Source organism: Emydura macquarii, unplaced genomic scaffold (genome assembly GCF_026122565.2).
Source record: "Emydura macquarii macquarii isolate MOO-44397 ecotype Brisbane River unplaced genomic scaffold, CSIRO-AGI_Emac_v2 contig_691, whole genome shotgun sequence".
Taxonomy (NCBI): Eukaryota; Metazoa; Chordata; order Testudines; family Chelidae; genus Emydura; species Emydura macquarii.
This window is the reverse complement of record NW_027130828.1, coordinates 10,921,740-10,945,291: the sequence shown is the minus strand read 5'-3', so window position 1 is coordinate 10,945,291 and position 23,552 is coordinate 10,921,740. Positions and strand designations below refer to the sequence as shown.

The 23,552-nt window shown below is 49.6% G+C and overlaps 1 protein-coding gene across 2 annotated transcripts; it reads right to left on the bottom strand.

Moving 5' to 3' along the window:
- Window positions 1–1,477: 1,477 nt before the first annotated feature.
- Window positions 1,478–22,866, bottom strand: PTGES (prostaglandin E synthase). Of its 2 annotated transcripts, none has more exons than XM_067541997.1 (4): window positions 22,811–22,866; window positions 18,736–18,912; window positions 14,132–14,214; window positions 1,478–2,585 (listed from the first exon to the last, which is right to left on the bottom strand). In XM_067541997.1, the coding sequence occupies exons 2-4, from the start codon at window positions 18,841–18,843 to the stop codon at window positions 2,336–2,338; spliced, it is 441 nt and encodes a 146-aa protein (XP_067398098.1). In that variant the 5' UTR covers window positions 18,844–18,912; window positions 22,811–22,866; the 3' UTR covers window positions 1,478–2,335. The 2 variants fall into 2 exon arrangements, with proteins under 2 accessions (XP_067398098.1, XP_067398099.1); XM_067541998.1 differs by having other exon boundaries at window positions 18,754–18,912.
- Between the last annotated feature and the right edge of the window lie 686 nt (window positions 22,867–23,552).

Sequence of the window (23,552 nt, the reverse complement as noted above, 5' to 3'; positions counted from 1 at the left end):
GCAGGATGGTAGTTCCCGGGGTTGCACTGGGACTGGGTGTGTTTGCTGGTAGTCTATCCCATGAGTGGCTGGCCAGAAGCGCTCCTTCACTAGGTCAGGGACCGATTACTCGCAGCAGGCTGGGCATGGGGATTTGACCACAATTAACTAAAGTAATAAATCGCATGCTAAACTAGACTTGATATTTCAGTAGCTTCTGTGACGTCAGCTTACCCACAGCTGGTCACGATGCCTCTTGCAACCAGGCCCCGCTGTTGGGTAGGTGCCAGTCCTTGATGTCACTTGGAAGATAGATTCCAGGGGGGGCGGCCCTGAGAGAAAGATGCCTCTTTCTTTTTAACAAGCTTCCTCGACCCACCCCCCTGGGGTCAGGTGATTGTCCGTGTCCGGCAATGGGTGTGATTTGTCCCTCTTGAGCCAAAGTGCTCAAAGGTGCTCAGGCCAGGCCATTGTTCCCGTATGCAGGCCTCTGCCGGGCATGGAACCACAGCTTAGTGTTTGTCTGCATCTACCCAAGCCAGGTGAGACACGGTTGGGGATATGACATAGCAGAGTTTCATACCTGCACATACGTCTGACACTGCAGGAAAGATGCTACCACAAGGATAATGAGCTTTCCAAAAACACCGTCCAGGACATACTTGGCATTAGACAATACACGGTTCCACTATACGGGTGAACATGAATGATACACAAATCCCACTATAAGCATGTACATGGGGTACAGCATGTCACACACCCTCTCTGTGAGATTCATTTAACCCTTTGGGTTCTGTTTCCTAGCAGAGATTTGCCCTGCATCACTGGAGGCTGCACCACCAACTTGTTTCCTTCCTGTTTAGGAGATTAAAAAACAAAAAGAGTGAGAGAGAGAGAGAAACTCAAAGGGTAGAACCAAGGCTGGGGGAAGGGGTTTGTTTTTCTACAAAGCCTCACTTTGTTCAGTTTAGCTTTCTCTCTACATCACCAGGTATTGTTGCCAAATAGAGAAGTGGGACATCGTGTCTCTTCACCATACACACTCGCATCAAAGTCAGTTAGGAGGCCATGCTCATCCCCTGAGGTGACACCAGGTGACTCCCCCTTTCCTCTCCTCACAGTGATGGGGCCAGACTTCTTAGAGATGCTTCACCACTTCCCGGGTTAGTTTGTGTTCATAACTTGGCATCAGTCCCTTCGTCACCATTCCCTACCCCAAGAACCCTAGCCCCAGGTCACCCGTGAGAGGACCTGAAGACACCACAAAGCCATTGCTGTGGTACTAACTGTGTGTAACCCCGGTGGGATCTAGCAAGCATGACCTCTTTAAATCTTTGCTAGGAGGGGGGGAGTGAAGATGGTTCCAGTGGGAGGAAGGGCTGTTGGGGGGACAGCGAGGGAGAGCGACAGGGTGGGTGTATCTGGAGCTCCAGACAGAAGGGCCGCACTGAGCAGGCCCTCGCAGAGTGAAACGGTCGAGAACTTGCCTGAAGCCTGGGAGGACAGAGCGGCCAGGAGCCAGGAGGAGCACTGTGACTGGGAGGAATCACCCGAGAAGGACAAACCGGAGCAGAACCCTGCTGCCCAGAGCTGTATGGGGCCGTGAGTACTGGGGTTTGTGACTTTGCATTGGGAATGAGGAGGGTGGCTGTAGCTAGCTAAGTGGGGTGGGTTTGCAGAGCAGAGGAAGAGGGCACGACAGGGCTTCACTGACACCGAAGACGATCAGGAGCACCCAAGACTCACCCCTGGGCTGGGACTTTGCCCAGGACTCCTGAACTCTGAGTGCAGACACCTTGTTCGGGGTCTGCCCTTTCATTCCGTGGTACCACTGCGCCTGCGGGGCCTTGTGTAGAAGGTAACCCTGTTTTACTGCTCTCCCTGTCTTTCCCCCTGTTGATTTTCGCCATTCATCCCTCCGTAAATAAATATTTCCCTTTCCTATATGCATTATACTACCCCGGCGTTTGTGTGTGTTCACTCCAGGGGGTTTGAAACAGGTGCCCCTGGGGTGGAAGGGACTTATCCTGCTGCGTTCCTGCACGCGCCTTTTCTTAGCCAGAGCTGGCTGCAGAGCAGACTCCATCTTGGCCATGAGGGCGCTAAAGTTACAGGCATTACTGAGCGCTTAATGCATGAGCGTCCAGCTGCCTGGAGGATAGCCTTCCACCTCTGCAGCCCGCTCCTGGAAACAAGGTGCTACACGCACCCAGAGGGGACTTTCACGTGAGCTGTGAGCACCGTCCAGTTGGAAATCTCTTGCACTGAAGCCACAGCAGAGGGAGTCCATCTCTTGGGAAAGTCGCCGTCGTTTCTTTCTAATCCAGGTTGCAGCATCGGCAGGTTCTCTTTAACATTACCAGCGTGTTAGGACTGCAAAGAGGATCTGCAGCGCCATGGAGAAGCAGGGCAACTGTGCCACGCTGTACGCCACCGAGCGCGTGGGAGCTTTCAGCTGCAGGAGGTACGCCACGGTGTGAACGATCCGCCCCACGCAGAAGATCAGGAAGTGGATCCTTGCCACGATGGGATTGGGGTCCAGCAGCGAGTAGATGGCCCCAAGGAAGAGGAAGGGGAAGATATTCTCCATGTCATTGCGATGGGCCCTGAAAATGCGAACAGGACAGTTCAGGCTTACAGGGCTGCTTTGGAGTCCATTTCCTCCACCAATCATTGAGCCGCACAATTCTCCTTTCCACACACACCCCGCCCCCCCATACACTCGTCAGGCCATGTCATAGTCCCTACCCTTCTGGACAAGATGGACTCTCCCTTTGAAGCCCATCAGTACAGCACAGAACGGGATGCCTGGGTTGCTGTGGGGTGGAATGCCACTGACTACTGGTGAGGAATAAGTAGCAGAAGCAAGTGAGCCAAGAAATGAAGAGCCACCGGGATTTTCAACTCAGCTGGATTTCAGTGGGAGTTGGGCACCTAATTTTCTCACCCAGTGTCTTTTTAAGGCAAGTGTTCTTAGTAATGAAAAATGAGGCAAGGGGAAGATACAGAAAGGTTGCAATAGGTAGGACATCCGACTGATTTTAGAGCCTACAGCAAGACACACTTTTTCACTAAAGCTACCCCACCCCATGCCCTGCCCATAATGGAAGAGTTTATGAAACAAGGACAAAGCAATGCTTCCTAGAAGCTCAGGAAAGCAAAATCCTGGATGAAATGCACTCACTGTGGCAGCACAGAGGTGTGTGTGTGTAAATGACAAGACTGTCTCCAACTGGGATTTTTTTTCCAAATTTCCCAAGGAGGTGCCAAAAGAAAATTGAAGATCATCCAAGCTTTTACTAATTTTTTGGTGTGTTTCCCTGGCTTCACCCCACGTCCTCTGGGGATGTAAGAATCTAACGGGAAGTGTTGGGCACCCTTAAGTATATGCAGTGCTATCAGCTATGCTGAATTATATATATAGTAGTTATAGTTAAGATAATGGTCAAGTTCATGATGACCTGTTAGGGACCAATCCAACTCCCAGTTGAAGTCCATGGGAGTCCTTCCATTGGACTTAATGGAAGCTGGACAGGAGCTTTGCACCATATTCTCTCTTTATGAGCCCCCCCACCATCTGATCAGGTGCTGAGCACCCTCAGCTCCCACTGAAGTGATAGAAACTGAGGGTACTCTATCCCCGGTAGGATTGGGCCCCCAAAAATTAAGATCAGTGTAGACCTCCTTCAAAAAGCCACTAGAAATCAGCCTCCTTCACAACTGCAGCTCCCAGCCTAGAGTGTAAGGTCACTCCCCCACGTCTCACCCTCAAAACCCATGCATAGAATAATCTCCAGATCAACACTGCTCCAATTTATTCAGCAGGAGCCACCCCCCAAGGATGGATTATCTTTTCCCACAAAAATCTTGTTTTCAGTGTCCTTTTTTAAGTTGGCACTCAGTAGGTTCCGCTTTCCAGCCTGCAAAATCCCAGACCTTTGACAGGTAATTCTAACCTAATGCTACTTTTGTTTGAGCTGAAACTGGTTGCATAAGCAGGGGCAGCAGAACCCAGAGGGAGTGGAGATGGGACAGGAAATTGGTGCATCTTATTTCTCAAGCCCAGGCTTATACCATAAACCACTTGAATTTTACATTCACCTTTAAATATTTTACGATAAAGATGACAAGGCACTTAGTCACCCTCTAGAGAAGCATACCTCTTGCAGGGCTCAATATCCGTTACAGCCAGGGCCCATAAAAAACACCCCTAATTTGAACAGTCACCAGTAATGGAATGCTGGAAATTCCAAGGCGGCTCTGAGTTGTGAGGTCTGGGCCAGTCTCTACAAAATACCTTTACAGGAAACCTGCAAAAGGAAACGCTACTGCTGGCTTCTTTATAAGAGTCTGGAGTGGGTTTTGCTTCTATTTTTCTGCTTCCCTTGCTTGTTTTAACTGGAGGTCTCATTAGGGGACCTACAGCAATGGGGTGGGGGCTCTCTCAGCCCTTATCAGAAGTCATCATCTTTCCTTTCAACTCTTTGACGGGCACAGGAGTTAAATCAGTGTTTTAAAGTGTTTTAGGGTTTGTCTTCATTCACAAACAAACAAAAAAGTGTGTTCTTACTACAGGATAACTAAAACGCATTAGCTATCCTGTTGTAACAACACAGTGGAGCTACAGCACTGCAGTTTTACTGTGGGTTAAAATAGGTGGGGGTCAACACATGCAGGGGCTATAGGACTGACCTCACCTAACTACCTTACAGGAAGCCCTACAGGTGGCCTTGTTAGCAAGATAATGCGTGTTAATCACCCCTCCCTCCCAAACCCCCCCCCCAAAACAAAAACCAAAACAAAACAAAACACCTGTATGTGTCAGTGAGGACAGTCTCTTGAACAGCTTGACCAAAACAAAACCATTCCTCGCTCAGTCAGCTTTCACTGGCTTGGTAATTATGATGTCAAAAAATTATTGGGTCTCTAATTGGCCAAAGAGTCTTCCACTGATACCTCAATGTACCAGCCCTTACTTAGAGTGCAAGCTCTTTGGGGCAGGGACTTTTTGTTCTGTGTTTGTACAGCACCTAGCACAATGGGGCCCTGGTCCATGACTCCTAGGTGCTAAAACTGTACAAATAAGCACAGCTGGTTGCATTTGGAATTTCCATCCCATGGATAATTCCCAGATTTTAGATGTGGTTTCCTCTCAAATCAGGACAAAAAGTTGAAGTGTGTTGTTTCAGATTTTATGAGCTAGGCTCTATCTCCTCACATCACGGTGTAATGTGATAGCATGACATGAGACACCGCATGGCACATCACCACCACGTGGCTCGACGGCATCACGACATGGCACTGTATCATGTCCTGAAATACCACATCCTCACATCATGGCATGGTACGATAGGACGAGGCATGCTGTTCTGAGACAAGGGGTCACGTTACATCACAATTGAAAAGACTATAACAAAAGTTAAATAAAACAATGATAAATGATAAAAAAAAAAACCTAGACATTCCCACAAATATTCAGATTCTGTCAAATCAGTACTTTCCCTAACAGAAAACTCTCCTGTTGGAAATGTTTTGACCAGCTCTAGCAATAAGCCTTCAGTGATAAGGCTTTGAAAACCTGGATTTTAGAAGTTTCATCCTAGTCTCTAATCGATGCTGTCCAGTTGAGAGCTGGCTTTTTCCATAGCACGGATAGCCTTGGCAGGAGTCCACCACACTGATCCGCAGCATCCCTGCGTCTGGCCCTGTTATTAGCTAACTTGGCATGCCTCGGTCTGAGAGCCTGCGACTTTGAACGTTTGCACTGAGGCAGACATGCTGGGAAGTGGGAGCTGGATGACAGGCCCCGATGCCTTGCAGCTGCTTCCAATCATCACATCCCCATTACCGAGGGAGACAGAGCGTGCACCAAACGTAGGCGTTCCCAGAGCAGCCAGTCACCATTTCCTGTCTCCTCATCCTCACGCCAGACCCATAAATGCGATTTTATGTAAACAAGGCAACCACAGCCCGTGGCCAACACCTCAATCAAGCCATTTCCTGCCACCAGACAGAGCCAACATTTGCAGGACCAGGAAAGCAGTGGTTGAGTGTTTGTTTTTAATCCAGATTTTATCATCTGACTAAAAGGCCCAACCCCACTTCTAATTTACCCTCTCCCTGGGTGACTGTGTCAAAAGCTGCTTCCTGAGCGCCTCTTTCAGCTGAAACATTCCCGTGGAGCTTGCCTTGGTAGCTAAAGTCTGTGGGCTAAATTCTTCCCTTGGTTACACCAGTGTAAATCCAGAGCCACACAGCTTAGCCTGGGCAGCCAGGCCATGTTGCATGCTGCAAAGTCTCCATGAGAAATGGGGAGGGGGGTGCAGTCCTGATTTTTTAAATGTAGATACTCACCCCCGCCCACGTGACCCTGCTAGGGGGACCAACTTTCTAATTTGTGAAAACTGGACACTGCTATCAGAACCCCCCTGGCTCCACCTCTTCCTCCGAGGCTCCACCCCTGCTCCGCCCCTTCCCTCAAGGCCCCGCCTCCCACTTTTCCTCCTTCCCCCTCCACTGTTGCCAGCTGCTCTCTTCACTGCCCTCCCCCCACCAGCTGAGCAGGGCTCTAGGGGTGGAGAGGTGACTGGGGCAGGGCATTTGAGGGAGAGCCACGCTCCAGGGGTGTGTGATTGGGGCGGGACAGGGGAGGAAGAGTCGTGCTTTGGGGGTGACTGGGGCAAGACGGGGGGAAGGGGAGCCACGCTCTGGGGCTTGAGGGGGTGACTGTGGCGGGGGGGGGGAGCCGCTCCGCTGGCACCTCTCTCCACCAGAGCCGCTCCTGAGTGCTCCTCCAGGCTCCAGCAGCAGCTATCGCTCTTCCCACCCCCCGATGGTGGAGGCCGGTTCCTGCAGGTGACCGAGCACCGCCAGGTCGACCAGACTTCCCCGTTGAAAACCGGACACCTGGCCACCCTAGACACCCCTGCCCGAGTGCATTTCTGTGTAAAAAGACCTCCTCCATGTGGCATGGCCTTGCATGTTCAGTGCGTGTGAGGTCAAAAGGGCAGGTCATTGTTCCACATGGATGATACAATTACTCGGTGAAGTCTCTCTCACACACACACACAGGCCAGCTGATGGTGGGTGGGGAGCCAAAGGGGGCAGTCGCCCGGGGGCCCGACAATTTAAAAGGGCCTGGGTCTCTTCCATCCATTGCCCCACCCACACTTCACCCCAGGTCCCGCCCAGGCCCGCCGCTTGCTGCGTCACTCCTTCCCCCCTCCTCGACCTCACCGCCATTGCTCCCCACTTGTGTCCCAGCTCTCCTCCCCTGCTTGCCCCCCACATCACTGCTCATCGCGTCCCTTCCTCCCCTCCCCCCACCGGCTGTTGCTTGCTACCTGGGAGAAGGGGAAGTGTGGAAGAGAGGAGGGGGACTGAGCGGGGAGGGACGTGGTGGCAGAGCAGGGATGGACGGGGTCATGGGCGAAAGAGACAGGACAGGACTGTTCTGCCTTGGGGCCCGATTGCTGTCAGTAGGCACACGCACACACCCCCAAATCTGAAATCACAGACTCTTCAGTCAGCCACTTCCCTTAGCTGGTAGCAGTAGCAGGTTGCTTACCCTCCCTGTGGGCAGACACAAGGGGGCAACTTGTTCTCTCACATACCATTTCCATACAGTGCGTTTCCCCACTTCCATAAGCACAGAGCACTTGCTGCCTGCTCTGTATTTTTCCTGCAGCAGCAGACATGAAAGGCAGGCTCCCAAATCCTTTGCTTACATACCAGATCCAGCTTTCTATTCTGCAGTAAACAACTGTAAGCCTCCCCGCACCCAACTCATTTCACCACCGTTTCTGCGTCATGCAACAAGTTTCTCCTCTGACATGTTGGACGCCATGGAGGAAGAAAGGCAAACAGCCTCCAAACTGCCTCAGCCACTAATCAGCCCTCAGCTCAACAAAAATAAACTCTCAGGCGCTAGCTGTGCCAGCGCACAGAGCCCTCCCAGAAGGGCTTCAGCAGAGGATTGGGAAATGGAAAGAAAAAACCCGGGCAGCTATTAGGCCAGCTCTATTACCAGGGGGCCTCCTTATAAGGCTGCAGGATTCCAGACTCTTGGCTTGTTTTCTTTCAGGTCTGTCACTGGCAACCAGCTCTCTTCTCCAGTCCTTTTGTGGCTCACTTTGCACAACGACTCCTAACCACAGCCATCTTCTATTACCGAGTCACTCCCATTCTTCCCTCCTCACTAATGCTGCTGGGGCTTGAGGCAAAACCAGGCTTGGTCCCCACTTGGAGAAGGGTTTGCTAGCATTGTAACATGGGTTACGACACAGCTGTTGTCTCTTTAACCCAAGGTAGACTCTAAGTTCCCCTTGGGCTTTACTTTGACCAGCCAGCATGGGTTAAAATTACTCCTACCTTGTCTTCACTAGAGCTCCATCTTCACTGCCAAAAAAAAGGGGATTTTAAGAGAGTTCCTGTTAGTTATTTCACGGAAAATTCCAGTGGAGGCAATGTGCAGGCAGCTTGTACTGAGCCTTTTACTGTAGCAAGGTGATCAACACTATACCCCATCACCCATGGCAGAGCTTGCTTTGACACATCACAATTACAACTACACAGCCTTGTCTATATTAGCATTTTACAGTGAACTGGCTAACACACACACACACAGAGGGCAAGTCTACACCACAAAATTAAGTCAACCTAAGTGACATTGATGTACAGCCACTGCAGTAATTAAACTGCTTTTGCACGTCCGCATTATGCTCCTTGTGTCGGCAGTGCACATCCTCCCCAGGAGCGCTTGTACCAATTTAACAGTCAGTGTGGGGCATTGTGGGACAGCTTCTGAAAGGCAGCAATAGTCGATGTAAGCAACGCAGTGTCTACACTGACACTGTGTCGACCTAACTATATGGACCTAAGCACTACGCCTCTCAGGTTATGTCTACACCATGGAGTGAAGTTGATTTATTTTAAATCGACTTACACCCACCGAATTTTAGCAGTTGGAGGAGTGTGATCACACCATGCTCATTGCGTCGGGGAATTGCATCCCCGCTACCCGTGCTTGGGTCGACAATCAAAGCAGTTCATCGTGGGTAGCTATCCCACAGTGCAACTAGCTGCAGAGGCTTTTGGGAAGGCTGTCATCCACCTATGATGCAACGTACTCCCCCCCTTCTTGTCCCAGTCCAAAACAAACAGACAATCTCCTTTTTGCGCCATTTTTTCAAACCCTTCAGTCTCTGCCATGCATGAGCATCACAAACACCTCACAACTTATTCTGCAGTATTTTCAGGGGTGAGACAGGAGCCACAGTGCTGAAAATTGCCATGTTACAGAGGCCGCTTTTCTATAAGCCATAGAACGAAACACTTCCCGTTTGCTGCAGGCTGTCACGTACCATCTGCAGTTGGTGGAGCGCCACAGCGACTGGTGGGATTGCATCGTTATGAACGTGTGGGGTGATGACCAGTGGCTGCAGAACTTTCGAATGAGAAAGGCCACTTTCTTTGAACTTGTGGAGAGCTCGCCCCAGCCCTGAAACGCATGAATACTTGCTTGAGACCAGCTCGGACAGTGGAGAAGAGAGTGGCCATTGCTTTGTGGAAACTAGCAATGCCAGACTGCTACCAATCAATTGGGAATCAATTTGGAGTCAGTAAATCCACCATGAGAGCAGCTGTGATTCAAGTGTGCCAGGCCATTAATAGATTTCTGTTAAGAAGGGTAGTGACTTTGGGAAACGTGGAGGACATATTGGAAGGGTTTGCCACAATGTGGTTCCCAAATTGTGGTGAGGCAATAGATGGCACGCATATCCCTATCTTAGCCTCGGACCACCTTGCCACAGAGTACACAAACTGAAATGGATACTTCTCAGTGGTGTTGCAGGCCCTTGTGGATCACAAGGGATGCTTCACCGACATCAATGTGGGGTGGTCTGGAAAGATGCATGACGCGCGCATCTTTAGGAACTCCAGTCTGTTCAAAAAGATGCAGGTGGGCACTTTCTGCCCTGACCATAAAAAAAAACATTGGCGATGTGGAAATGCCAATAGTGATCCTGCCTACCCCTTGCTCCTTGGCTAATGAAGCCCTACACTGGGCACCTGGACAGCAAGAAGGAGCATTCTAATAATAGGCTCAGCAAATGCAGAATGGTGGTGGAATGTGCATTTGGTCATTTAAAAGTGCGCTGGCGAAGTCTGCTCACTAGATTAGACCTCAGTGACAAAAACATCCCAATAGTTATCTCTGCCTGCTGTGTGCTCCATAATGTCTGTGAGACAAAGGGGGAGAAGGTCCCATTGCGTTGGTTTGTGGAGGCAGATAGGCTGACCACAAATTTTTAGCAGCCAGATGCCACTGCAATGCTGAGAGCCAATCGCGGAGCGCTGTGCCTCAGGGAAGCATTGAAAAAACGCTTTTGCAATGAGATACAACAGTAATATGTGTTGCGTATCTGTGCTGTGCTTTCACTTCACATCCCCTACCCATCCTCCACTGAGCCAGCTCCCCTTTCTTCCCCTCACCCACCATTCCAGTCCCCCTCCTCCTTCCCCCTCCCTTTATTCCCTTCTTATCAATAAACAAACAATAATGAAATGTGAAGCAGTATGTTTTTCCCTACAGCCTTCCCCCCAACACTTCTCCCTCCCTTTATTCCCTTTTTATCAATCAATAAATAAAGAGTAATAAATTGGAAAGCAGTACTTTCTTTATTGGTGATTCTTTACATGGGGGGAAATAGAACAGAATGGAATTTTTCGCATGCATTTTGTGGGGCCAGGGATACAGAGCCCATTTTGGCTGCGCACGCAGGAAAGAATCACACATCCCTACTTCTTAAAGATGCCGTCGCCTTTTTCTGCTCGCCTCAACCGGTGAGGAGTGCAGCACGTACTGCACTCTGCTCAACCTCCTAGACCACTTTGGGGTGGGGGCTAGAAAAGACTGCGTTAGCTCAGAGTTTCGCAGGGGCTTCAGAGGGAGTCTCTCTTGCCGCTGAGCTTCCTGAGGTTCAACCAGATGCCTCAACATATCTGACTGATCCCACATTATACACAGCATCTCTTCTTGTGTTGAACACTCATACTCCTGTGCTGCGTTCTTGTTGTCCATGTCTATGTTCAGTTTGTCAGATAATGAAATCCTCCACGCTCTTAGCTCTGTGTCAGAAGCCATAGAGGCATTCATTAGCTCATTAAACATGTTATCCCAGGGGTTTTTTTCCCCGCTTTCTTATTTTCAACAGGTGCTCTACAGGAGTACGAGACAGTGGTGTATTGAAGGCCACATTGTCAACTGTGAGCACAAGGTAGCCATTGTTAACTCATCCCAAGGATGAAAAGCAATGTTACAATGTAAAAATAAGTCCCCTGAACATTACCAAGGGAAGGCTACAACCGCATTCCATTGCCTAATTATTGCAGGGATTGGAGCGCCGTTCCAGCCATGGTAAGCAAGGGGCGAGTGCATCTGTGTTAGAGAAATCCCTGGGGCCCATGCTGCACAAGTCCATGCTCCTAAGAGCAGCATGAATGTGGGGCTCCCAATTGATCAGGCTTTTCACAGGCGGAAGAAAGGGTGAGGGGTGGGTATGGATTAACCATCTCTGGAGTAGAAAAATGGGAACCCATTTGCGGATGCCATAGCAATTATGTCCTGCTTAGGGACTTTGGTGTGCTGAACCAAGAAACCATCCCTGGCTGTGCAATAACACACACTTTAAAAAACTTTCTTGGTCCTCTACTGTAAATGTGTGCCCTAGGTATCTTCCCTAGGTAACCATGAGTGATATCAGCCTGCTAAGGGTCACAGAGGTGGAAAGGGAGGATTTGATGCAAGCATCTGGCTACAGGCCTGGCCCTTATGCTGCTATGCTGTGTTCCACAATGATGCCTGCACAATTAATAACAGAATGGCGGGGGAAAGTGTCCTATCGCGGTGGAAGAAATAAGACTGCCCTCCCAAGAAACCTTCTCCAAAGGATTGCAGAGTACCTCCATGAAAGCTTCCTTGAGATATGCATGGAGGATCTCAGAGCATTCCTGTGCACATAAATAATCTTTTCTGGGGTGAACTCAATGCATAAGCACACCAAGTATGAGGAAGCACAGCCTCACTGCCACACACACCACTTTTTCCCACTGGACAGGGGATATAACCAAAGACATGCAATTTGCAGTACATACTCACCAGATATGCCTTCCCTGGCATCCCAGTCAGTCACGTTTTCCTGTGTCTGGGCAGGCTGCTCCTGTGTTGCAAACAGCTCTTGGCTTTCAGGGAGAAGGAACACCCCACTCGCCTGCCCCCTGTTCTCCTCATCCTCCTCCTCATCCACAGACTCATCCTCATTCATCCTGGCCTCGGATTCCCCCAAGGTATCAATGCTGCGTGGTGGCATAGTGGTGGGGTCTCCGCAGAGAATCACATACAGCTCCTCGTAAAATCAGCATGTTTTTGGTGAGGATCCAGGATGACTGTTAGCTTCCCTAGTTTTCTGATAAGCCTTCTGCAGCTCTTTGATCTTAACGCGGCACTGCTGCACGTCCCTGTTGTGCCCCTTCTCCAACATGCCACAATATATCTTCTTGTAGATATCCAAATTTCTTTTGCTGGCTTGGAACAGAGCCAGAACAGACTCTTCGCTCCACAGACCGATGATATCCAAGACCTCAGGTTGGCTCCAGGCTGGAACACATTTGGGGCGTGCAGTCGCCATGACCAGCTGTGCTGGCAAGCTCTCTCCACGCTGACCAAACAGGAAGTGGGAATTCAAAATTTCCCGGGGCTTGTGGGGAGGAGCTAATTCCTGTTTACGTGGCCACAGTGCAGCAGACTGCTAATGTGCAGAGCGGTCAGAACAGAGCATTATGGGATACCTCCCGGAGGCCAATGACATCGATTTACATTGCGTACTGCCTACACTGATGCTCAGTTGACCCACTGAATTCGACTTCAGCGTTACGCCACTTGCGAAGGTGGTTTTATTAAGTCAAATTTTACTGCGATTTAGGTCAGCAGAACTGATGTGCCAGTGGAGACGCATATTTTAAGGGGGGCGAGTAAGCAGCGTTATGTCGACCTCCATTGTCATTGTAGACCAGGCCTCACGGAGATGAAGATATGAAGCCGGTGTAGCGGGTGAGTTACATCAGTGGGAGTGACAGTTTAGTGTACCAGTGTTTCTCAACCTGGGGGTTGTGACAGTTTTAGAGGGGTCGCTGGTATTGGGGGTGGCAAGAAAGGCAATTGCCTGGAGCCACAGGGGCGCCATGAAACTAAGTTACATGCCTCAGCCCCGTGGGGGTGGGACTCAGGCTTCAGGGGTACAGTAGTTTGGAAAGGTTAAGAACCACTGGTGTAGACTCTTACAGAATTAGGTCAACGTAAGATGCCTTACCTCTACCTAATTCTGTAGTGTAGACCGGGCCTTAGGCTCCGGATTACTATTGTAACACCAAATTCCTTAACACAGATTTAAAATTCCTTGTGAAGATACAGTGTTGGTGGATTAACCCACTAGTCTTTCATCTTTTGGAGACCTGGATCAAATCTAGCCAGGAGCACAAATAAAGTGAGCTCAGATTAAGGGGGGGGTCTCAATTTAGTTTGTACCCTGAGAAGGCAAAACCAACACACAAGAGGACACCACCGACTGTCTCTTCTTAGAACTAGGAGTGAAACAGTGACGCAGGTGCACTGGCAGAATTGCATGGGAGCCCAGAACTGGAATAGCAGCAAGCATTTCTGGTCATTACTGAGATGGTCAGAGCAATGCAGGGATTACTGGAGATTTGGGTCCTGGCAGAGCTGAGGGGTGGGGGAACCATAGTGCATTAATTTGAGACATGCCTACAGTAGTCTGGGTCACGCTGAAATCTGGACCCTAAGGAGCCAGTTATAATAGGGCCCTCAGGGTTGATGGTTTTAGGACCCCAGGTGTGAATCCTTCCATGTTTCATGAGCCAGTCCCTCCATTTAATATTTAACTAGCCCCAGCACAAGGAACTGATGGGATCCTGCTCCAGGCTCCAGTCCATCAGTCTGTTAGGTAATTGCTGAATTAACGAGCCCTTTGCTTTGCATTTCCCATGACGCCAAGCAGCCACTGAGGACTGTTTCACCGCGCAAGAGGAATTCCAGCCATGTGCTGGCCAGTGGAATTCACAAATCAGTACTTGCCTGCGGCATCGCTCCACATCTGGGTCCTCTCGATAGTACTGCAGCCCTCCATTCCTCAGGGCGTCCTCTGGATTGGCAAAAGCCTGGAAGACAGAATTCCCATCTAAGAGGCACGAGAAGATGCTTCCCACCAGGGCTCACGGGAGCCCGAGGTGTAGAGCTAGGAAGCTAAGTGCAATTCAGTTTGCCGCACAATGTGAAGGTTGCTCAGTTAAAAGGGAGTCAGGAAATGCAGAGTTAATGTTCCCACAGCAAAGCCAGCTCCTCTGTGCTGCACATAGCGTGCATGAAGTGGTCATTCCTGTTTCTTATTAAATGTGCCGCTTTTCCGCACGGTATTGGGGCCAACTCTTCTGCACGTGATTAATTGAGTGACATGCTCAGTCCACTGGAGTGTGCAGGTTGCTCTGACAGGGGTTTGCAGGATCAGGCTCTTTGGATGAGACTGTCAAAGCTGCGTAGGGATTTGGACACCCCCCCCCCCAGGGCCAGATCCTCAAAGGTATTTAGGGACCCCATCTGCCTCTTTAGGCACCTAAATCCACCACGTAGGCACCAAGCACTGACATTTTCAAAATGGCCGCTCAGCTGCCACCCAGCCCACAGGTACCAAAGTACCCGAGGCGCTTAAGTTTCCACCAGGCAGCATTTGAAATGCTGCCGAAGCCTTGATGCTGCCCCGCAGCTAACACGCTGCTCAGAGCACTAGCCTGAGCTTACGCCACAGAGGGCCCAAAGCAGGGGAAGGCCTATCCTGCCAATGGAACCCCTCGGCGCGCTCTAGGATGTCACAGGACACCTAAGACCCCCTGTTGAGCCCTTTGCAGGAGGGCTGGATGCAGGTTGCCAATAGGTGGGGGGCAGCACAGACCAGCAGAGAGAGAGAATTGGGGCAAAGAGAGACATAGGAGAAACAAACACAAACACACACACACACACACACACACACACCACACACACACACACAGAGAGTTTTGGCTTCTAGGGCATGAATTATCGAAGTGGTTGATTTGGCTTAGCAGCCTAGCTCCAGGAGATGGAGGCACCTCTCTCTAGCCAGCCCAGGAGCACCAGGTGAGCTATTAAAACATCTAAGCCCCTTTCCATGGCATTTCACTCCTGTCTAGCTTAAACATGTTGCTGGTGTCTGTGGATCCCTTTCTTAGGGTCCCCTGGCTGAAAACCACCGGCCTAGGGGTTAGGCACCACAATGCTGAGCAGAGCGACATTTAAGTACTTTAGTGGGAACTGGGGCCAGATCTCCAAAAGTCAGTGGGACTTGGGAGAATCTCAGCCCTCGTGCTTATTGCACACAGCACTAGCGACAGCTATTCCTGAGTCTCCATTCTCACCCCCCTTTTCCAGTTGCTTACAATATATTCTGAATCTTTCAGGACTGAAATCCTGGTCTCCTTGGAGTCAGTGGCAAAACTCCCGGTGACTCCAGTGGGCCCAGGGTTTCATCCTTTTCACTCATTTGTTTTGAGGTTCAGGGAGTGATAGTCTCAAGAGGCTGAACTGTGTGTGACAGTGAGAAGGAACCCCCATCATTCTAGCGTCAGCTTGCAAAGATACAGGCCCTACTGCTACTGCCAACGGAGGGAGATCTCCTTCGTTCAAGTGGTGGGGACATGCATTTTCAGCTCTGCAAGGACAACCTTCTAATCCCAGCTCTCGCTGTAATGGATGGATGCAGTGTGCCATACTTGGGTCCATCTGCCTCAATCCAAAACCACAGAGCCCCAACGACAAGACATTTGCACAAGGAGAGAGGGAGAGGATCCACTGGAGCATCCAACAGTTTTCAACAGGAATAGGGTTGCTCCTGCTTTCAATTTCTTCCCCGCTGTAGGGGGGCGGAGGGGAGTTAGGGCCCTTGAATCAGTATTACTATATATAGCAGATGGCTGTGTCATTTGACATTAGTTGTCCGTACCTACATTTTTGTACATCTTGTTGTCAGAGTGATTAAAGTAGTTTTAATAGACTTAAACCACCCACCCCAGTCAAATAGGAGTCCTAACATGTTAAGCCGCAATCTTCAACCATTTCCTCCCACAGATAGCCCTCCCCGCCCAAAAAACAAGGGACATAGGAATGTGGCTAGATTTAATAGGAAGAGTATGTGCCTCCTTTAACTCAGGACACCTAGAGCGATTTTCTTAAGTCTTCCCATATCAATGTCACCTTCAAAACAGAGCCCAAGCAAGGGAGAACAAAACAGTTTGAGCAACCAGGATTGTAATCAAAGCCATTTTGCAAGCTTAATTCAATTTCACCACCATGTGATCTGCTGTATAAAACAGAAGACACTTCATCTAGCACTGAAATGCATCCACCTCTGGGATGATGCCTGGCAGCTGTTTAACAGTGCAATGCAGTGCTACAAAACAAACAATTAACAGAAGTGGCAAAGAATTATTTGTACTATTGAAAGCACAAGGGTTCTTTTGCTTGTTGTTTTTGGAAGTATAGCTATAATACAATTTCCTGAACCAGCACTTGCCAGGTTGAACATAGTGAGTTATGTACATAAAGGATCATTATCAGACCCACTGATCACTCTGAGAGCGTTCAGATTATGGTAAATAGCACGTCCCCACCTGCATTATAGGAATTACTTTGGTGGGACACATCTACAGTAGTGGCAGTTCAGCCTTGCAGAATAGAAAGGACCAGACTGTGTTCCTTAATCCCTCTAGAGCCTTGGACTTCAGCAGGGCTGTAGCACACTGCTGGGACGTTGAATGGTTTCGGTCTGACAGCGCAAGCCCAAACCACGCTAACTATAGGGTTGCCACCTTTCTAAATGCTGGTAACCAGACCTCTGAGGCACCACCCCCTGCCCTGCCTCTTCCCCCTAAGAGCCCCCTCTGTCACTCACTTCTCCCTCCCCACTCACTGGATCATCTCAAGGACCCTGCCTGCAGGCGAGAGGTAGCTCCGGCTGAGCAGGGCTGGTGTGAGTTAATGATTCGGTGCCCCTCCCTGCCCCCCCCCCCCCCCCGTGCCCTCATAGTAACCAGACTTTTTGTTCAGGTGCCATTTAGGTTTGCTAGATTCCCAAACACCAGACACCTGGCAACCTTACTACCTGGACACAGAAGCCAAAAACCAGACTGTCCGGGTAAAACCCAGATGAGTGGCAATCCTACCCCTGCCCCATCTCCCTTTCCTCTTCCTCTGCCCAACCTATCCCCTTTCCTCTCCCCACTGACCCCTGCCCCTATTCCACTCCCCATCCCCTTCTCTTCCTGCTGCCCCATCCCATCTCTGTTCCTTCCCCACTGCCTCTTCGCCCCCACCCCACACCACACCCCCTCCCACCGGAGCACCCATCGTTATACAGAACAGGACTCAGCACACAGAAGAGGACAACAATGGGCACTAGGACCCAGAAGGCAGCATCCTGAAGCTGCCAGCCTCAGCCAGGGAGAGGGACTGAGCAGGCAGGGCAGAGTGGAGAGGACAGAATCTCTCCCCCCAACCGGCTGAGCAGAACAAGCCCTGCTGGGCTCTCGCAGAACTTGGCGGTGGGCAATGCTGCCCCAAACTACACCCATGGCTGGTGTGGGCTGATGATCCGGTGCCTCCCTCCGCCTGTGTTAACTGGACTTTTAGTGTCCGGTCAGCAATGGTGACCAGACACTGCCAGGTTCCCTTTTCGACCGGACTTTCCGATCAAAAAACTGGACCCCTGGCAATCCTAGTTAACTACATCACAGCTACAGCGCAGAAGTGCCAGCTCTGTAATGCAGTCGTTTTCACAGTGAGAGGCAGTCCTAAAAACAGGCCCCTTATTTAACACAGATATACACCCACCACACCCCCACAGCTTGATCAGTTTCCAGTAGAAATGTTATTAATATTTTTGAACTGCTTTATTGCAGATTTCACTTTGTTGCAGGGTATTCAGTTGGAATTTTCTCTTTAAGGGGGGGAAAAAAAAAAAGGACAGAATGTCCTAGCAAGAGGAGAAAAACATGAGCTAATGTGTGATTGATTTCAGTTGACATGTCATGCCAAAGAGTTTTTTTCCCTGCACTAGGAGAATATTTCTGTTCTACTCCCTTACCTGAAAACAAGTTCTCTCCAGACTTGTTTACCCCCTAAGAAGTTAGATCCTTCTGAAACACACACACAGGTAAGAATACAGCCTTTAAAAAGCCACAAACAGACTTAGTTCATGGGTTAGGAGTTTTTGCTATTCATTTTAACAACTTTTTAAAAATTAAATTAGTTTTTCTTACAGACAAACTGTCAAACTAATGTTAATGAAAAGCCTCTTTTCAGAAGTGTCTCACCTGTGTGGCATTTTAGTTTTGCAAATTACTGTTTATCTTTTTAAATCTTACTCTAAACATCAAGTTGCAGATGGAGGGAGGGGGGGAATACACACATACCACACCAAGCTGATTTACTCCAGCTATTGAAAGAAAGAAAAGAAAGAAAGAAAGAAATCAAATATTTAGCTTCTGGATTGCTTTAAAGCCTCAATAAAATCATTTAAAGGATCAAACTAAAAAGTCAGTAGTTGCAGAAATGCAAACAGAAATCCCAAATCAGCACTGGCAGTTCTGGAGTGCAGAAAAGTTGTAACTTACCTTCTTTCTGAGCCTCACCTGTCCTGTAATGATGGCAAGAACATACATTTTTATAATCAAGATTGTGCTGTAGAAAGTAAATGATGCAAACACTTCATTTTCCATCATTTTCTGGGAAGGTGGGAGAAGATGTGCGTTTCCTTAAACAGGCTGCTGCCACTGGAGATCTCACTTCAGCTGAGTGATTCGGAGAGAGAAAGGGGATGGATCACAGTTGTACTCAAGTTTAAGCACAAAACATGTACACACACACACAGACTGCCTCTTGGTACACCCAGTGCAGCTAGAACTAGTCACATCTAAACTGCTCAATCATATTTTAATTCCTCAGATATATAGGCGCAAAAAACAAAGTTAGCAAAGAAAGCCCCCGAGACAGAGGCGCACACACACACACACTTTGAACCCTAGAACTGACTCATTCACATTATTTTCACCAAACATTGACAATTACATGGATAGTAATAATAGCAAGTTCAGTGCTACCAATGGGGCCACACTTCAGCCACGTCTACACCACACATTTCTGACAATATAGCTATGTCAATCAAGGGTGTTTGATCCCTGACTGACAGAACTGTGCTAACATGAGCCCTCAGAGTAGCCACGGTTATACCAGTGGTTGTGGAGGTATCTGAACCTTTGCCCCCTCTACGGTCTGCTCAGGTGGGTTTTTCAGCTCTCAAGCTCCAGTGATCACCTCTCTGTGGGTGGCGACCTGCTTCCCTTTCCCTGCAAATTGGGGATTGGGGCTTGCAGTCACCCCACAACAATTAACCCAGTGGGCGAGACCTTCGTCCAGCCCCTGTGGCTCGCCCTCTTACCCAGGTCACGGGCAGTGTCAGCACTGAGCAGCCTTCACAGAGCGCGGGACGTTTGTTTTAGCACAAAAGCATTACTAAGAAAGCAGGACGCCAAACAGTCTACCCGCAGGCTAGCTTATCAGGGGTCAGCCTTCTTCCATAGGGAGGGGTTTGAGGTCCAGTCCTTTAAACCCTACCAGCAGGGCTTTGCCCTCTCGCTTACCGTTTCAGGTCAGTGTCTGGATCAAAATGAAGGTCACTCAGCCAGTTCAAGCTGCCCTTTATACCACAAAAACTCTTTTGTCTCCTGGGCCTCTTGAATCGGCTCTGAACCAATCTATACAATTCCCCCCAGGTTGCTGCCTCTTTGGATTTATTTACCTGTGCTGGAATTTGCAGTAATTAGCCCCCCACTGATATGAATTCCTGCGGGAAGCTTGGCAGCCCTCCCTTATAGAGCTAGAGAGTTTGTGGCAATTCCCTGGGCCTGGCCTCTGGCACATCTCGCTATCATAGGCTTTTTAAGTTTCCACACTTCCAAGGTCTCACACCTGTCACAAACTTATTTGCCTTTGGAGGGGGTGAGGGAGGCGATGTCTAAAATACGTGATACTGGCAAGAGCCCAGTGTTGCTGGGAAGCTGAGTCCACAATAAAAGCAGTGGTGTACTGGTGTAGCTATACTGGCAAAGCACGCCTAGTGTAGACCTGGCCTGGGCTAGCACTGTAGCTTTAATGTTTTCTTGTCATTTCAGGTCCAACCCCTACCCCTGTCAGAGGCAATGATAACGTACACTTATTAACGTACATAGTACAGGATCAGATGCTGTTTTCTAGGCTTATTATTAAGCATTTCTATTCTATAGGACCCCAGTAGGATCAGGGTCCCATGTAACAGACAGCAGACAGTCCCTATCCAGAGGAATTTGCAATACAATATAGTCCGTGTTCTCAGGGACTGGAATGCAGGGAGGAAGGTTCATTGTAACAAGTCTTGGTGGGGTCTGTGGTAGGACGGGGCAGCGAAATGACTCGGGAAGGGAGGCGTGGGAAAAGGCTAAGGAGTCTTTAATCTCTACAGGGCTGGCACCAATCCAAACAGCTTCACATTTTGACAGTGGCGTACCGTGGGTCTCTGGTAGCTGGGGACCAATAATTGTATTTGCGCCCCTCCCCCCGTTGACAGCGATGTCATGTGAAGGAGGGTGTCAGCGGGCCCGTTTCCCACTCTCCCCCTCTTCCCCCCTGTTGTGGGTGCGGTCGGGAGCAGGAGTGACAGGGACAGATGCCCCCAGGCCGCCTGACTGTGGGGGGAGGCCTGCCTGGCCCCTGAGCGGCCGAGGTGCCCGCAGCTCCCCCATTGCGCTCAGCGGGAGTGGGGGGGGGGGGCTGAGGGGCCAGGAGGATGGGAGTCGGAGGATCTGAGTCAGTGTGGCCACCAGGGATTTCAGCGGGGGGTTGCTCTGAGGAGGAGGGCCCGGCTGGCGCCCCCCCCAGGTCCCCTCCCGGCCCCCCTCGGTATGCCACTGCATTTTTAAAATCCACAACTGCCCTGGTTCGATAAGAAAAAGCAACATGTAACCAACATGCTAGCATGCAAGAATCAAATCACATCGCAATGGATTTAAAGTAGCTAAGCCAGGTCTGGTCCTGAACCAGAGAGATTTATTTATGTAGAAAATTAGGTAGACTCCTCTCTGCTTGAGTAGCTAATCCAAGCTTCCTTCAGACAGATGAAGAGTGACCTAAAGACCTTAGCTCATCCCCAGGGTATCACCCAGCCTGTTAAAAAGAACAAGGGAAGGGAGAATTAAAGCAGAATATCTTGCTTCTCAGCCTCCCATCCCCAAGGAGCTATTAAGCCCAGAGTCTTACTGAGGTGGGGGAAGTTGCCATGTTTGTTCTCCTCCAGAAATGTAACTTTCAGAAACAATGAGCCGCTGAATCTTTTCCGGCTGGGATCAGAGATGCGGAAGCCGTTTCTGTCTGAGCCATTCATCATGCCAGGCCGCACTGCAGACTCACACGCAAGCTTTGTGCGCCGTAGGCCACAGCAGAGCAGAGACCCTTCCCTGCACCCATCCAGCACGACCTCCGTTGTTGGGGGCTTGTCGGTCTAAAGCAGTGCATCTATCTGCTGTCCCTTCCCCCATTCACAGCATAGGGCCCAGAGCTATAAAACCACCAACAGGCAGATCAAGCCTGAGAGCGGGAAATTCAATGCAGTTACCAAGGCATTGGTGCTGCAGCAGCTCCTATGGCAACCAGGAGAGCATCATGTCCTACTGGCTAAGCAGTCATTTCTAGGAGGGCCCGCAGGTACCATTCCAAGGGGGGGCGATTTGGGTTTTTAAGCAATACCTGATATTTGGTGCATTTGGAAGACAAAAAAAACAGGGCTTTTCCCAACTAGTTTTATGGGCCACAGTTAAAGTTTACCTCTGGCAGGGCTCGCTCAGGGTGTGCAAAAAGAGTAGATTTGCAGAAGAGCTTGAGGCCAAATTTTCCAGCACCTCCCACTGTGCCACTTATGGCCAGATTTTCAACATAGCTCAGCACCCAGCATGCACCAAGGCCATCGGGCTCCTTTGAAAACCTGACTGTGATCCATCTCATTTGGGAGGGAGAGGGGCTGGCTGGGCACGAGCCAGCAAGGGTCAGGGGGAGAAGAGTGAGCCCCAACACAGCACTACGTGCTGCTTAGTAAAAAGCCCACCAGCAGGTCATGCTAGCCATTGGGGGTGGGCAGGAGAGGGGTATCTGAAGCAAGACAAGGGCCTCACAGCCACCCCCACGTCACAAACCCACTGACTGCAAATGCCAGACTGTTTTCCCAGGAGCTGTGCAGTGAGGGATGGAAAATGCTTTCTGCTGCTGGCACTTTGCAAGGTGGAGAAACAATCCAGGCCAGGAACCATAGCTCAAAAGAGAAATCAGCTCCACTTCCTCTCTGTTATTTACAGAGAAGTGGGAGCTAAATGCTTTTAATTATTTGGCAGATCAGAGGGATACACGAGGAAGGGGAACAACAGGGGAGAGGACATTCACTTGGGAGCTTCTAGCTCACACCCACGTGAGATTTTCAAGCCTAGACACAGATGGTCAGATTCTGAGCTGGCATAAATCAAGGCAGTTCCCTTAAACTTCACACCAGCTAAGGATTTGACCAGAGACTCTTTTAGTTCCTAATCTAGTCTCATTCATCCTCCTTTACCATAACCTCTTTTCTTCCTTGAAGTGACCAGAGTGTCTCTCACAAAACATCAGCAATACCTGGAATCTCAGGGTTCCCACCAGCCGACAAGCTCCGACACCTCCTTGGGGCCCTGGGAGTGGTTAATTTCTGCCTCCTTGGCATTATTAAAGGGTCACCGGGAGGCCACAGGTGTCTCGGAGCCAGGAGCCAATTAGCCCAGCCAATGTACATAAATCATCCACACATATTTCAATCAAGTGAAATAGCATGCTGAGTTTATTTAGGCATTTGTAGATATAGATATGTGTGTCTGTGTATATATCATGCATATATATATTTAATGCTGCAGTCAGGTAGTACACATTACCCATAGTAAGCATATGGTTTTATTCTCTAATGTTACCCCTATTCCCTCCCCATTTTTGATGCTCTCACATATTGTGTCTTGTCTTCATTTGCTCTCAGTCCAACCCTCGTGGCGCTCTGTCAATTTCCATGGGGCTCTGTACCAGTGCAGAGGGCTGCCTTCATGTCATGATTGTTATTTCACACTTATATTAGGGTAGAGGCCAGAGGCCAAGCAGGTCAGGCCCCTACTCTGGGGAATGGTGGTATAGAGCTCCGTGCATTCTTTCTTGCACGTTTTGGTGAGCAGTGAGATAGTTAACAACACTGACACTGAAAGTATCATGACTGGCACCTGAGTGAGCACGCTCTGAAATGAATGGAACAGTTCACACATCTCAGAGGTCAGGCTCTCTGCAAATTCAGGCAGGCATCTCTCTATCAGTTAGGGATCACATTTTGATGCTTTTCTTT